The sequence below is a fragment of the Cryptomeria japonica genome, chromosome 5, assembly GCF_030272615.1.
Source record: "Cryptomeria japonica chromosome 5, Sugi_1.0, whole genome shotgun sequence".
Lineage (NCBI taxonomy): Eukaryota > Viridiplantae > Streptophyta > Pinopsida > Cupressales > Cupressaceae > Cryptomeria > Cryptomeria japonica.
The window spans coordinates 29,889,075-29,904,827 of NC_081409.1; the positions used below are offsets into that span (position 1 = coordinate 29,889,075).

General features: G+C 41.2%; 1 protein-coding gene across 2 annotated transcripts in view; it reads right to left on the bottom strand.

Annotated features, from left to right (window-relative positions):
- The window catches only part of LOC131057392 (glutaminyl-peptide cyclotransferase), a 178,224-nt gene extending 165,929 nt beyond the window's left edge, over positions 1 to 12,295 (bottom strand). Inside the window, exon 1 of one of the 2 annotated variants that reach the window (XM_057991562.2) lies at positions 11,797 to 12,295. In XM_057991562.2, the coding sequence (XP_057847545.2) occupies positions 11,797 to 12,099 (303 nt within the window). In that variant the 5' untranslated portion in view covers positions 12,100 to 12,295. The remainder of the gene's footprint in view (positions 1 to 11,796) is intronic. The other variant, XM_057991561.2, reaches the window with a different exon arrangement.
- Between the last annotated feature and the right edge of the window lie 3,458 nt (positions 12,296 to 15,753).

Genomic DNA, 15,753 nt, shown 5'->3' on the forward strand with positions numbered 1-15,753 from the left:
TATTTAAAGGAGCTTTGTCTCCTTGATTAATTGAACATCGATTCTTTGAAATCCATATGCTTTTGCATCTGTATTAAAGCCTACATCAATAATTGTGCTCATAAGATCTCGAAGGATTTCCATGTGTACAAGAGTGGGTCTTTTCAAGATGTTTGTCGTCAACAACATGGGATCAATTACTTGCTCACCATGTAGTGGGGGCTCTACTATTGTATCATTGCCTTTTTCTTGCCTCAACCCTTTTTTTTGGTTACTCGTTGTAACCGTGATTGTAGCCTTCAATTAATGTATACTTTGCAGGAGATCTACCATCTTAATAGCTATTGTGGTTAGTAAGAATTGTATATTTTTTATCCAATTGGATTCTTGTGGTAGTACTTGTATTCTCATTGGAATACCATCATTCCCTTGCCATAGCTTGCTCAACTTCTGCATTTGCATCTCTTTGTCATTCTTTCTCCATGTGTGCGTCTCAATATAACGCCTTTTTGGTTTGTGCACTAGTGACTGCTAAAACTTCATTGTTTTTCCCTTCTATATTGATCACGTTAATACTTGCCTTTTTTTAGGGCAATTGGCATCTTCGGGTCTCCTAGTCCACACCATTTGCAAAGGAGTCCAATCTTGTTTTGGTCACCATGAGAATCTCAAGCAAAGTGTCCCCACTTGTTGCATTGCTTGCACTGTATAATAGGACGCCCTTTGGAATCATATTGTATCCTAATCCTGCTTCCACTTTTATTGTTATTGAATCTAATCCTATTAGATCTGTTCTAATAACCACCAAGGGATGGATTAGTGTTTTGTGGTTTTGGTGGCATACTTGGTGGGGTAGCTTGTCTCCCTATGTAAAGAGTGCTTGTGTACTCCTAGTTTTTAAATTGCACAAGAATTCTTTAATGGAGTGTCCCCAAACCTAACAAATCTCGCACAACAGCTTCTTTGGGCAATTGGTTTCAGCATGTCCTTCACATTTACATTTTGTGCACTAGAGTTCTTTACTATCCTTAATGATCTCTTTTTTTGTCTTCAACTATTTCATCATTCAAAGCATGTATTTCCAAAGTGCTTGTACTATCCCAAATTCATCCTTGCTACTATTGTTTGAGCTATCATCTTCCATTTTTCTTTTACCATGTGAGGACATTTTTTCCTCACTCTCTATGTCCATCACCCAATTATATGCTTCGATATAGGACGATGGAGGCACTACCTTCATTCTCTTTTGTAACGAGGGAATAAGGCCTTCAATGAACCATCTTTTCTTAAGGTTGTCCATGGGTTCCTTTTATAATTTCACCAATAGTTCTTTAAGCCTTCATTTGTAAGCCCTGACCTTCTCATGCTTACCCTCCTTTGTATTATAGATCTTTGATACAATCTCATTGTCATCTCTTAGCAATTTGAATTCTTCCTTGAAAGCTTTCTTTAATCTTTCCCAAGTAGTTTTGGAGACTAACTCAATTTTTGTGTACCATTCGATAGCTATTCCTCTTAAGGGTACTGGAAAGAATCATAGCCAATATGCTCTATCTTCCTAGCCATTCACTATCCAAATCGTTTCACAAGTTTTGCAATGTCGTGCAGGGTTCTGCAACCCATTGCTTGTAAATTTAGACATTCTACCTTTCAATACTCAAACTTGATAGCCCCATTCTTTTTTGATGCAACATAAATCCCACGAACTAACTTATCAGGAGATTTTGATTCAACCACTCTGGTGCTTCGCTCGCACTCTCATCTGCATGGGAATCCTTAGTCCCCTTGCCTGAGTGAGCCTTTAGATTTATATATTTTTGGCCAAAGAGTTTTAGGTTCGCATCCTTCAACCACTTTTTCTTTAATTAACAATCACTCAATGATGTTGATGTTATTACAAGGTATGCAGTCTTTAGAATCTATTTCTCATTCACCTTCATTTGTTGGTATATCTACTTGGTCAAAGAGATCAGTCCACACTTCCTCAAGTAAGGGTAGATGTGTTGTTATCTCTTGCCACTCCTTACTTGTATGGTTTCTTGTGGAGGAATTGTTATTATTTTCTCAATTGAGGTTCTGATTTTGGCCTGCCTCTATTGGCGGCAATATTGTACATGAAAATAAAACTAGTTAATTAAGTTGTAATTGTCTTGGTTAGTTGGCAACCGAGGGGTGGCAGTTGCGGTGCGACGGTTGGCGCTCGCACCCCCTCGGTATCTTTATATACTTCCGAATGTAACTTGTGATGGAGGACAACCATTATGAATGGAATAACATCACTTATACTTTATCTGATATCTATGGCATTATTATTCTACATTATGTGTTTTATCTGTGTACTTTAAGTTATTTACCAGAGGGGGCAAACATTTGGCGTCGTTGCCTAGATGTACTCCGAAACGGAAGACGTGGATGGCGCACAGACACGATGGGCCTACCCGTTGGTGCGATAAACCCAAAGGCCGACGATGCGCAAACAGAGCTCTACAGCGGAGAAGACACTGCGACGAGGGAATTGAACCCTGAATCCCATAGGGATAAAGGAACATTCTATATTCAAACAAAGGTGTCATAATATTGACACGAGTTGTATCTGACGAAATGAATTAATAAAGGCGTGCTCTGGTTTATGTGTTGTGAATTATGGAAATGTATGGGAATTAATGCCCAACCTATTAAATAAAGATAGAAATAAGAAAGCAGAAACGGACGAGTGGGAGGCCGCACAGAGGGCCTTGATTCTGGAACAGCAAGTAGAACGTAGACGGAGGCCGAGGCAACTTGCCGAAGGACGACCTGCCAAAGGGTGGCCCGAAGGGAACCAAGGAGGTATCACGGAGGGTGCAGAAGCCGAGGGAAATTTCTATGCGTCGCCAGAACACCGTAGGGTGAGAAGCCACGAAGAGTTTCTGGAGGAAACAAGGTTGCGGAGGAATCTAGTCGAAGAGACTCGGGATCAGTTTATAAACTTATCCCTTACGCCATGAAGTGAGGATCACCAGAGGGAGCCAGGAGTGGGTGCGGGTGACAACAGAGGGGAGGACAACCGTACGGTTGCAGGGGCCACACACAGCAGGCAAAGCACCGTACCTCCAGTCACCCATGCAAGACACACCACAAACGCCGGAGGGAGCGGCGCACAGACGCAGCCACAGCCACCTCCAAGAAGACGACCCCCCTCGATGGCAGGCAAACAGAAGTTGCCTAAATTCAATGGAGATGGCAACAATGACCCCATACGGCACTGTCGTACATGTGAGACAATATGGTCAGCCAACGGGGTAGTTGACAAAGCGGATTGGGTGGTGCAGTTCCCTGCCACCCTGAGAGGAGTAGCCATTGATTGGTACTCTGATGTGGACAAAACAAACATGGGAACATGGGACGACCTACAAAAAGCTTTTGAGAAGGAGTTTCGACTCCTTCGAGATGATAATGAGATTGTGGCGGAGATACTAAGCACAAAGCAGGGAAAGCACGAAACAGTGCGAACATACAATCGACGATTAAAGGAATTACTGGGGAAGATGGAGAACCAGCCAGCTGACGGACTAAAGAAGAGATGGTTCATGGAAGGGTTGCGGTCATCCCTGTGAAGGAAAATGAAAATTGTACCGCCCACTTCATACAATGACGCATACAACTGCGCAATGGATTTGGAAAGTGAAGGCAAAACATCGCGGAAGAAAAAGGACAAGTCCTCTGCAGAAGAGGAGTCCTCGGGAGAAAGCAACAGTGACGAATCATCAAGTAAGAAGGTGCAAGCTCTTCAAAAGGATATGCACCGTATGTTGAAGGAATTTAAGAACATGAAAGGAAGTATGAGCAAAAACGAAGACGTGTGGTGCACTGATTGTAAGGAAGAAGGCCACACAAAAGGCACCTGCCCGAAGAAGGCCTTTTGTGAGATTTGCCAAGTGATGGGACACTCCATCAAGGAATGCCCATACAACATGAAAACCCGAAGTACACAAATGAGCCAAGTGTTGTTCACTAAGCAGGCCACAACATCTGCACCAGCGGGTACGGCCCAGCAAACCAACACAACGGCATCATCTGGAAGTTACCAGGACAACAGACGCGGTGGCGGAAGGAATAACAACAATAACAATAACGGAAGTCGTATCCAGTATGACGCCAAGGGTCGGCCAATGATCCAATGTAGGGCCTGTAATCAGTGGGGGCACTTCACCCGTGATTGCACAAAGGAAGCCACCCCTCAGCACCTCTGCCAATGGTGTGGGCCAGGCGACCATGAGGACGCAAATTGCCCAAAGGCAGGGGTTAATCTCCTCAACATTGAGAAGGCTGAGAAGACTAGTGAGAAAGAAGTACTGGCGATCACCCGCGCTCAGACGAAAAAGGCCACTTATCCCAACCCCTGTACGGAGAAGGAGAGATTACGAGAGGCAAAGGCCAATATTGAACATGAGATGACGGCCGAACGACGAAACAACGAGGTGGTGAGTACATCATCTCGTACGGAAGCTGAAAATAACATCATTGGGCAAGTACTGCAGATGGAAGTACCTATAAGGGTAAAGGACCTTCTAGAAACAATGCCACAGTTAAGAACCGCCATTTTTAGTTCCATACAAACCACTGCGCAGGCACCTTTGTGTGCCACACGGGCGGAAGTTCCGGTCAGCCCCTCGGCTGACCCAATGTTGTTGGCCTTAAAAAGTGGTCAGCATTGTGCTGTAGTAGAGATGGGAATTCTCGGAGCTATCCTCAAAGACACCATCGTGGACGGAGGTTCGGGGGTGAATGTACTGCCAGAGGATACTTGGAAGAAGCTGGGGAAGCCAACACTATGGCCACCCACGTTCAACTTGGTAGGTGCAGACCAGCACGGCTTCAAGCCACTCGGCACCCTGATGGCCCAGCCGGTCACCATCAGCATGCAACCCTTCATACTAGATTTTGTGGTAATCCCACTCAAGAAGAAGGGGTACGACGCCATCTTCGGCAGAGGGTGGCTGGTTACAGCAAAGGTGAGCCACGACTGGAAAAAGAACACCCTTTCTATGGAGAAAGGGGGGCAGAAGTACACCATTGATTTGAGGACCCAGGTTGTCGACGAGGAACTGGCATCATCTTCGGAATCGGAGGGTGAAGGAAAAGACGACCTGAGGGACGAAGGACGGGGCTGCAGGGAGCCCAACGACGATGGGATTCTCAAACTAGGAGAGTGCTCTGAGGATGAGACAGGGTCATTGAATGGGCTCTTCCACTGGCAGATGGAGGATTACGAAATGTTCCAGAGCTACAGGCTCGAAGTAGAGGAACCAGAGCAAGTAACAAAGGAGGTGTACCTGCCAGAATACAGAGAATATTGGAAGGGAGATGCCCCAAACCTCGGTGATGTAGATAATCCCAAGATCATTTGGGTCGGCAACAATTGGAACCCTGTGTGGAAGGCCGCAACCTTCAAAATCTTTATTATTCTTCTTCTTCTTATGTACGGGAAGGAGACCATGGTCCCTGTAGAATTTGTGGTTCCAGGTCTTTGGATGGCCATTGAAAATAGACTTGCCACCAACGGGTCCAAATTGAAACCCTATCACGAGAAGCGCACAGAGGACTCGAGAGGTTGGAAGGACACCCGAGAGGCTGGAAGGACACCCGAGAGTCCGAAGGGGAACCCGATAGGATGGAAGGGGACCTGAGAGGCCGAGCAGGCGACTTGAGAGGCACAGGACCAAAGCGGGAGACTCTCGGGCGAGGCAAACCGAGAAAGGGTGATCCCAGAGGCACGAAACCCGAGCCGAATCCGGACACTTAAAAAAATTAAAAATAAAAAAACCATACGGTCATAAGGGTCCGTACGACAAACCCGTACGATAGTTGATCGTACGGTCGAAAAAAAATTTAAAAAGGGGAACCCACGGTGGAATCACCGTACGGTGGCGGTGGAACCACCGTGCGGTGGCAACACCGACGGTGGCAACACTGACGGTGGCAACACCGACGGTGGGACCACCGACGGTAAGACCACCGTGCGGTGGCAACACCGATGGTGTGACACCGGCAGTGGGACCACCGTGTGGTGGCAACACCGACGATGGACCACCGGCGGTGGACATCACCGCCAACGGAGATATAAAACACGCAGCCGCACAAACAAACACGCAGCTACTCCGTCGTCAGTGGTCCACTGTATAGTTGAATTGCGTTGGGCGTGCGGAAGGAGGACCGTACGGTGTGCACGGTTGACCATGTTGTTCGTACGCTGGAGGTGTGTCCATACGGTAAGGAGGGTGTTGACCGCATGGGAAGGTGGTCGTACGATTGGAGGTGTCAGTGTTTTTGTTGACCGTACGGGGAGGTTGTATGGCCGGGGTGCCATCGGGGACATTACAGAGGAAACAAAAAAAAAAAAAACGACGACGACCAGATTGAAAAATCATTCGATGACATGTGGAGCCAGGACGCTGAAAAAATTAGAGTGGAGAAGAAGGGTTTTGACATCTTAAAATATCACAGAAATGATGCACGCCATGGTCAACCCCTCGACCCTGCTGGGGTGCTGCCCCAGAGCCCGTTGGGGCACTGCCCCAGACCCCGCTGGGGGTACTGCCCCCAGACCCCCAGTTTATTTTTGAGCTACAATACACTTTTTGAGTTGGGCGAAGGGCATCAGAGAAGGCATGGTAAGTGTTGGGTTGTTCCGTACTGTGAGAAACAAGCCTACAGCTAAGTATTGGCGGGGAAGCCATAAGCCGTAAAGGGAGACGGATTTGGAGGTTGCGAACAAACAGAATTTGAGGGAAGGCATTGCAAGAACGTGAAGTCATACGACACCAGAGAGTTATTCAGTTTAGTTATCAGCCTTTGGGGAGTGTGATGGAGGATTTGAGGCGTCTCCTAGCCTTTGTGCCAGAGGGTTGTGGCCACCTCCAGGCAAGAATGGTATGCTTTGAGGAACTTGGAGTATGTCTCAGCTGGACGTGAGGTTGCCTTGGTGGATGCACAGAAGGCTCGGGAGGAGCTGACCACCAGGTTGGAGGCAATACTAGCGTGAGACTTAGCTCAGCGTACCCAGGAGCTGGATGCCGAGAGGGCAACGCCGGTGGCTATCGAGGACAAATTGGCTAGGGAGGCAGTATCATTTGAGTAGCAGTTGGTGGAGGCTGAGACTGAAAAGCATGTTTTGCAGACAAGTTTGGTTTAGGCACAGGAGGATTGTGATGTCAAGGGAAGCACTAATGGTGAAATCCGCACTTGAGCATCGGATGGTAGCAAAAAAGGGTTTTCAAGCGAGAACGCAACAGGTGTATAAGTTTCGGGCTCGACTGGCGTCAGCAGTTCTGTTTAATGTCATCTCTATTTTGTATTAAGTCGTCCGAAGACGACTTCTTTTCTTTTGGGGGGGATGATGTTGGCGACAATATTGTACATGAAAATAAAACTGGTTAATTAAGTTGTAATTGTCTTGGTTAGTTGGCAACCGAGGGGTGGCAGTTGCGATGCGACGGTTGGCGCTCACACCCCCTCGGTATCTTTATATACTTCCGAATGTAACTTATGACGGAGGACAACCATTATGAATGGAATAACATCACTTATACTTTATCTGATATCTATGGCATTATTATTCTGCATTACGTGTTTTATCTGTGTACTTTAAGTTATTCACCAGAGGGGGCAAACAGCCTCTAACTTCATCCTATGCTCCAACTCAGGATTGATTCTTAGATAGGACTCCAACTTGGAAATCGTACAATAGTATTTTCCTCTAGTACTTCTCATAATTGTCTCCTTTCTCTTTGCTCTAAGATCCTCAAGGATCACCTTATCTCTTGTTTTATTTTTTGACTGCTTTTTAATAACTTCTGAACTTTGTTTGAGTATAAAGGCATTACTTTCTAGAGATCCGATGTCACTCTGTGTTCCTCTCTTCTTCTTTCTTTCAGCTTATGTCCTCGTAGTGTTGCCTTATCTATTGTCTTTGTATTTCACAATCACACTCCACACAAAAGTCTTGAGGATTTATCAATTGTCTTGCAAGTAATCCAGGAAAATGATCAAGAAGATTGTCTACCTCCTCGCTTACCCTAAGGTTATCACAAATGACCTCTTGTGGGTTCCCACAATTTTACCAGGTCTTGAATTCATCCTCTCTTTTCTAGATAGACTCAATAGGTTCTTCAATCGGTTGTCAATTACGTCATCATTTTAACCCGACTTCTTGAAGGATAATGACACCAAATGCTTACTTCATCTACGGTTAAGCAATTAATAAGGTAAAGTAACAGAGTTATTCATGTAGAATTAGACTAGATAAGAACATATTGAACAGCATCTGAAATGTGAGTATAACAAGTATATTTTATCCATCAGTGCTCTTCATACAAAATTGAGATTAGGAACTTCTTGCACAATGCAGTCCCTTGTCCTAACTACAAGGAAATATTCAAACTTGCAAATAGTTGCTAAGGATTTCCCAACCATCAACAACTATCTGAAACTACTCAACCCAACCAATGAGTCTTAATTATTCTCATTGATTGTACAACATAACTAAAGTAAACTAATATGTAATTTAACTATCTACACTCTTTGCTCCTATTTGAACAAACCTTACATTCCTATTACTTATAAAAATTAAAACATTGCTACTTTTAAAATTAAAGTTGTCACCAAATAGTGTAATTGTTGCAGACTAAAACATGCTTGTCCACTCACAAACTACTAATCACATGTTACTTCTCTTTGGCTTCCATAATAACCATAACTTAAGTTTTGAACTGTAACTCTTCTATTATATTTGCTTTCATGGTTCCCATTCAGTTCTAGCAAAGTTATGTAGCTCCAGCACACATGAAATGCAAAGCCTAACAATTGAATAGAATAAATGCATCCTACCACAATATAATATCTGAAATAACCAAAGCAATCGTCACTCTATATTCACAAGATACATGCATTAAAATCTTGACTTTCTTGTAGCACTGCAAGGATGACCTTACTAAGTTTTTCCATTCACACTCTCTTCCAAAAATTCCAAACTAGAGATGTGGCCCTTCAAGGCTCCTAATGAAATGTACATCTAATTAGCTCTATAGTCATTTAATTTGCTGTTATAGTAATTGGAAGATATCCCCCCTCCCCCACCTGGGACATGTCCCAAAGATGAATCTGAATCAGAGATATTCAAATTTGATGCATCAACACTATTTGGATCTACAAATGTAGTCGAACCTAATTCTAAGTTGTTGTGACACCACGAGCTAGGCAATAGGTGAAAAAGGTTTGAAAACCTTGTTGAGTAGACATGGTGGAAGGAATTTCTGATAGTTCTATTGGGTTTGAACATTGTGTGTTTGGTAAGTAAAATAGGATGCAGTTTGCTTCGGGGAGTACAAGTGCAAAGAAGATTTTGGAGGTGATTCATTGTGATCCATGCGGATATCAATTCCTTTGGTAAGTTTCAGTATTTTGTCTCCTTCACTGATGATTATTGTAGATATACTTGAGAACATTTTCTTAGGAAAATGCTCTAAGTGTTTAACAAGTTTAAGGAATATAAGATGCTTGTCGAAACAATTGCTGGTAAGAAAATTAAAGTGTTAATATCTAATAATGGTGGAGAGTATTACTCCGAAAAATTTGAAGTATCTTGTGCACACACTACAACTGTAAAACAAAACACAACACCCTATACATTGCAACGAGATGGAGTGACTTTGAAATTAAACAGAACATTGTTGGATCAAGCCAAGAGTATATTAAGTAGTGCTAGTCTAGGACATGAGTTATGGGCTGAAGCAGTAGTTACTCCTTGTTCCTTAAAAAACAAGCCTCCTACGCTTGAGAATGGAACACCACATGAAATGTGGCCAAGCAGAAAACTTGTTGTAACACACTTGAAGGTATTTCGCTATGAGGCATTTGTTCATGTGCCTAAGGAAAGGAGATTTAAGTTGGGTTTCAAAGCAAAGAAATGTATTTTCATTGGCAATGGTGAAATGCAACCCTGAAACACAAAAAGTTCTTTATTCAATGGATGTTACTTTCAAATAACCTTATTTCTAAAGAAGAACAGCCAAATAAACAAGAGATTCAAAAGGTACATTTTGAAAACAAATTAGAGCAGCAAGATGCCCAAACAAGTAGGAATGACTGTGTGGATGGAGAAGGTAACACATTCGATGCACACTCTTAAGGACAAAATTGGGATGCAGTAAGTTCTTCCCTGGTCGCAGTGAGAAGATCTACAAGGTAGTGAAGATCACCTGATAGTACCAATCCACCTAATTTTAATTGTGTTTTTGCTCTAACATGTACTGATAGTGAACCAAATTCTATAGAAGCTCTCATTTCTAGTGAGAAGATGTCTTCAAGGAACACTATGGAAGAGTTGTTAGCAGTGGAAGACTTGGAATTTGGCAGCTCTACCTAATGGAAGGAAATCCATAGGCTACAAATGGGTGTTCAAGAAAGAGCTCAAGATAGATGGATCACTTGAATGTTTCAAGGCATGATTGGTGGCTAAAGGTTATTCCTAGATTAAATAAAGCAAATTCGGTGAGATACATTCTCCTATAGCTATGTTGAGTTCTATTAGAAAGTTATTATTCGTAGCTATGTTATAAGATTTAAAAATAGAGCAAATGGATGTTAAAATTGCATTCTTGTATTGTGATTTAGAGGATGAAATTTACATGAAACAACCTAAAGAATTTGAGTTAAAAGGTGAAGAAAATCTAGTTAGTAAAATTAAAGAAAATGCAGAAGCTTGCCAAAAGGGATGAGCTTGGGTGCTAAAATAGTAATTTCCAACATCCAAGTCACTGGGTGCAGTGTATTTAACAAATGAGCCCAAATGAATTTGATGGAAGAGATACCCCAAGATCATGGCAATTAAGCTGCAGTTTTAACCCGTTGGAAGGATTTTACTAAATTGTCAAAATAAAAAAATGTAGAAAACAAGCTACAACATCCAAGAGGTTCCAATCTAATGATAACGTGGGTACTCATAATATAAAGGTCCGAGATCAAAATTTCAAATACTCCAACCACAGTTGCACAAACCATAACTCCAGCAGATGGCGTTGTGGTGTATCACATAAAAAGGTCCACATTAAAGCATGAACCATATATTTGAAAATCTAAAGAACGTGGCCCTAACATATGATAAGACCTTGCTTCAAGTCAAAACTCTATCAGACACATGTCAAGGTTGTACTACAATGGTAATGGGGTGTGTACAAGCAGTGTAAGGGACCAAAAGCCACAATCCTAAGGCACTATCAAACTCTTTTCAATGTCAGATCATCTACTACAGACATTGATCAAAAAAACTTAACAATTTTCTTAAGCCTTATTTCCTCCGAATCAAGAAAACAGTAAAAGCAGCTGCAATCACAAGCTGACTATGCAACAGCAATCCAAGAAAGTGACCCATATTTACAAATCTCAAAAAAATGCCTGCATGTAAAATTGCAAGATGAGATAAGCTTGTGGTGGATGATAAGTTTAATCCATCACTGCAATAATGTAACCTATAACTCTAGCATACGTGTGACAGGGTAGTGGTACAATCAATATAGGTTCAAATGGCCCATGACTCTAGCAAAATGCGGTAAACTTGTAGTAAAACGATAGTGGGAATGTTTGAGCCCGACACGAATTTAGAAAAACTCAAAACACTGTAATCTATGACTAGCCTATTGTGTATATCCATGAACTCGCCGAATATTTATCCAACCAAAATAATTACACAAGTAACATCTCCCAATGCTTACCCAACCATAAGAAACAAAATTAAAAACATGTGCCCAAGAATATTTTTCAGAAATTGGGTATGCTTGCCTGTGTAAAAGCTTCCGGATCATGTGGGTACTCGTTCAAGACCTTGTAAGCATGAAAACGAGCACTGAGGTCAAAATCTTTCAGTCTATCCTCGAAGCGTGCAGAGGATACTATCTGTGTATGCTGAGTAGCCAGCGAAAAAATTACGATGCCACATAGCAAAAACCCTGTTAGGAGCAAGAGGATTAAACTACGAGGATTTCTGTATGTTTTAATTGGACTATTGCGATTGTTTAAGGATTTGTTCATTGTAATGTCGTCTTCCTTGTTTTTCTTTCTCTTGCTGACCAGTTCTCTAGCCATTACATTTTTGTTTCGAGCTGTGGCAAAATAATCTGTGATGATGTGTATTCAGAAAAATGTGCTGCAAAAGATTGAATGCCAAAGTACACATGCATATGCAGACAAGACAACGAAGGTATCATTTGCTGAATTCAACGGCTTCCTTTGTAGGAGACAAATGTTAAAAAGAAAAAACAATGAATGAATGTTTTTTAATAATGTCGAGGTCAAATAGTCCCACACATAGCTAGCAAAGCATGTGAAGCCAAAAACAAATCTAGACTGAAAACTGAGATTGCTTGACCTCTTTCTCCTTCTACAACTTGGTCTTTCTGCTATGTATCTTGATTAGGAGATCCGCAACTCTTGTTATCTTTTCCTCAACAAATAGATTACTCAAGGTGTCTACATTTAATGTCTCAACATAATTGATCCAAATGTCATTGTAAGTTGGACACTCCATGATGTAATGCCATTCCATCTCCACTACCCCTTGAATGCAATATCTACATCTTCTATCTCCCCATTCCTCTTTGGGTATCATCCATCCCTCTATTTCACATCTAAGCTGATGTGAGTTGGTCCTTACCTGAGCAATTAACATTTTTGCCTTCCATTTTATGTCCATTCCTATATAGTTTTTTTTGTGTATGGTCATGTGTAGGATTGAAATGTTTGATATAGTATTCCTTTTTTCTCCCTAATTGACCTGTCCACATGTTTTCTTTGAATTTGTCTTGCACATATTTATTTATTTCTCCATTGTTATTTGGGCAATCATTTAGATTAATGCCCTATTTATTCATCCACTTAATGTTTTGTTTCATCCATGTGCTCTTCCTTCTATCTAGTCTTTCTCCTACTGTTATTTTTGGCCAGCGATGTACCTCCATGTTTTCTATCCTCCTTAAATAACTTAGCAATCGGAACATAGTTGATGCTTCAATAGGGAAAGCCCCCGCCTCCGCTAAGACAATCTCATATGGGATAGGTGACTTAATCTTGAGGCTCACCATAATCAAATGCTTTTGTAATCTTTCTATTTGTTTCAATCTCCTTGTTGTAGTGCTATTGCCCCATACTTCACATCCATATAATACCATTGGAACCACAAGAAGCCGAAAAAGAGTTTTCTTAGTTTTCCAATCTCATAACTCAGCTCTTTTGCATCTGTTTTGAAGTGAGTATAAGGCTTTTCAGCCCCCTTGAATCCTTTTTGCCCTACATGTCTCCCAACTAAGTTTATTTTGGAAGTCTAGGCCAAGGTACTTATATTCATTAACCATTTGTAAGAAGTTGCCCTCAAAAACAAATTCTCTATGAGCCTTCTTTCTCTTCGAGGTGAAGATCATGACCTTGGTTTTGCTAGTGTTCACCTGCATCCCCACCTCATGACAAAAGTGTTCTAGAGCCTTCAAGTGTTATTTCAAATCTCATATTGTTTTTGCCATTAAGATAAGATCATCAACATATAAGAGCAACTTTATAACGTAATTGGCCAAATGAACCCCCCCACCACCAAACTTGTTTATCCATTCCTCTAACTTGTCAATGTATAACCCAAATAGGGCAGGGGATAATGGGCAACCCTGCTTGACTCCAATGTCACTTCTAAAGCATTCTGATAAGCCATGTTTGGTCTGTATCTTGGCCTAGACTTGGTCATATAATCTATGAACAACATCTCTATATTGCATTGGAATTTCCAACTCTTCCATTCTACTCCAAAATTTGCTTCTGGATACTGTATCAAAAGCTTTTTTGAAATCAACAAAGCAGCAGAATACTTCTCGTCCCTATTTATCCCATACCTTCTCAATCAAATGTCTGAGTGTAATGAAATGATCAATGGTAGAATACTTAGACCTAAAGCCCGCTTGTCCTTTTGCTCTCTTACCCTCTTTTTTAGCCCATATGTTGATTCGTCTTTCAATCATGCTCCCAAAAAGTTTACTGAAGAGAGGATTGATCATTATAGTGCAGTAATTTGAGGGGTTATTGATGTCTCCACTTTTGAGCAAGGGGACAACAACACTAGTTGACCAATTTGTCGGAAATTCATTTTGAATAACTCCATTAAATATTCTTTTGATGTGAGGTGTGAGGATTTCCAATCCCCATCTTAAATGTCTTGCTTGTATGCCATCTATATCCCGAGCTTTACCCACCGCAAGCTTTCTAATTCCTTCTTTGATATTGTCTAAGGAAAAGAGTTTAATTCTTGATTTGATCATCAGTGGGGTATATCTATCTTGATCCCTCTCATAGAACTACTTTGCATACTCTAACCATTGAAGATCTGTGATATTATTTTCTTTGCATGTGTCTCTCTGTTGCAGCTCTTTCCAAAAACCTCTTGGGTTGTGCCTCCCAAGCTTAATCAACTCTTTTCTCCTTGTTTGCATGTAATCCTCTTTTTTCATTCTTCCAACTAATAACATGCTTAAAACATGAAGACAACAACATACAGGTTTAGCCCCAAACCAAAAACAAAGGCAATACAACTTTACTTGCATTAAGCCCTAACAAGGGTTTACAGAACTAAACACACTTAACACAAATCTATTACTTCACAAGTCAAAGACTCATACAAGGGTTTTTAGAAACGGTCAAAAAATCCTTTCCTTAACACATAGCTAAAACTCTTTTTCAAAAGATTAACATAGGCCAAACTATAATAATACAAAGACAAAGAACAAGGTTTAGGGAAACGAAAACACCTACAACCACTTCTTGTTTAAAATATGTTACTACCATTACATGTCATGCTCAAAGTTGTAGAAAACCACTTCCAAACTGCCATCATGTCGCCACAAGCAACATGTTCATGTTGCCTCCTCAAAAATGCCTTTCATCCCCTAGCTGAGAGCTTTTTCACAAAAGAGAAATGAGATTTGAATAAGCTTTTAGATTTCTTTTCTTTTTACCAAATGTCTTATGTCACAATCCAAGGAGGAATATTGATAGGATTAATTCCCATTTTCCATAATGCCTTCATAGACCACAATGAGTATGCCGAACAAGTTGCCTAGAAAAATATGTCATGCTTGCCTTGTACCAAGTGTAGTACCCCTGCCCTAATCAAACTTTTTAAACCCGGTTTGACCTTGGTTGACTTTTTAAGTGGCTTTCTTAAATGGTTGATTTACCATGTTGTGATGTTATAGTTAGGTATTATGCTTGATGTGTGTACCAATAAATGTTGATTATGCATTTATTCTTATATATGAATAGTTGTTTTTTTTATTTGTGTTATTAACCTCAGGCTAACACTTTCATTGAATATATATGTATGCATGTGTAGTTCGTTGTTGCAGGAGATTGCAGGTACAAGTACTGTGTAGGTACGGGGTATCGTCTCTACCTGGCTTCGCAGGTCTGAGTGTTCCTTATTGGTTTGATGGAAGTGGATTAGGTAGTCATAAGACCCTACATTTTACCCTAGTCGTGCTCAAGTGGGTGTCGTTAGTCGTTCGTCAATTTTCCCCTTTGTTGAGTATGTGGATCGTGTATTTGTTTGGTTTTATTGAGTTACGTGTTGTATGTTTGGTAAAATTAATTATTAAATCCTAAGTATTTAATTAGATTAAATGTGTTTTTACGCATTCATAAATTAAAGGGACTAAATTAAATAGGACCCCTTTGTGTGATTAATCAATAAATCATATTGCTTAA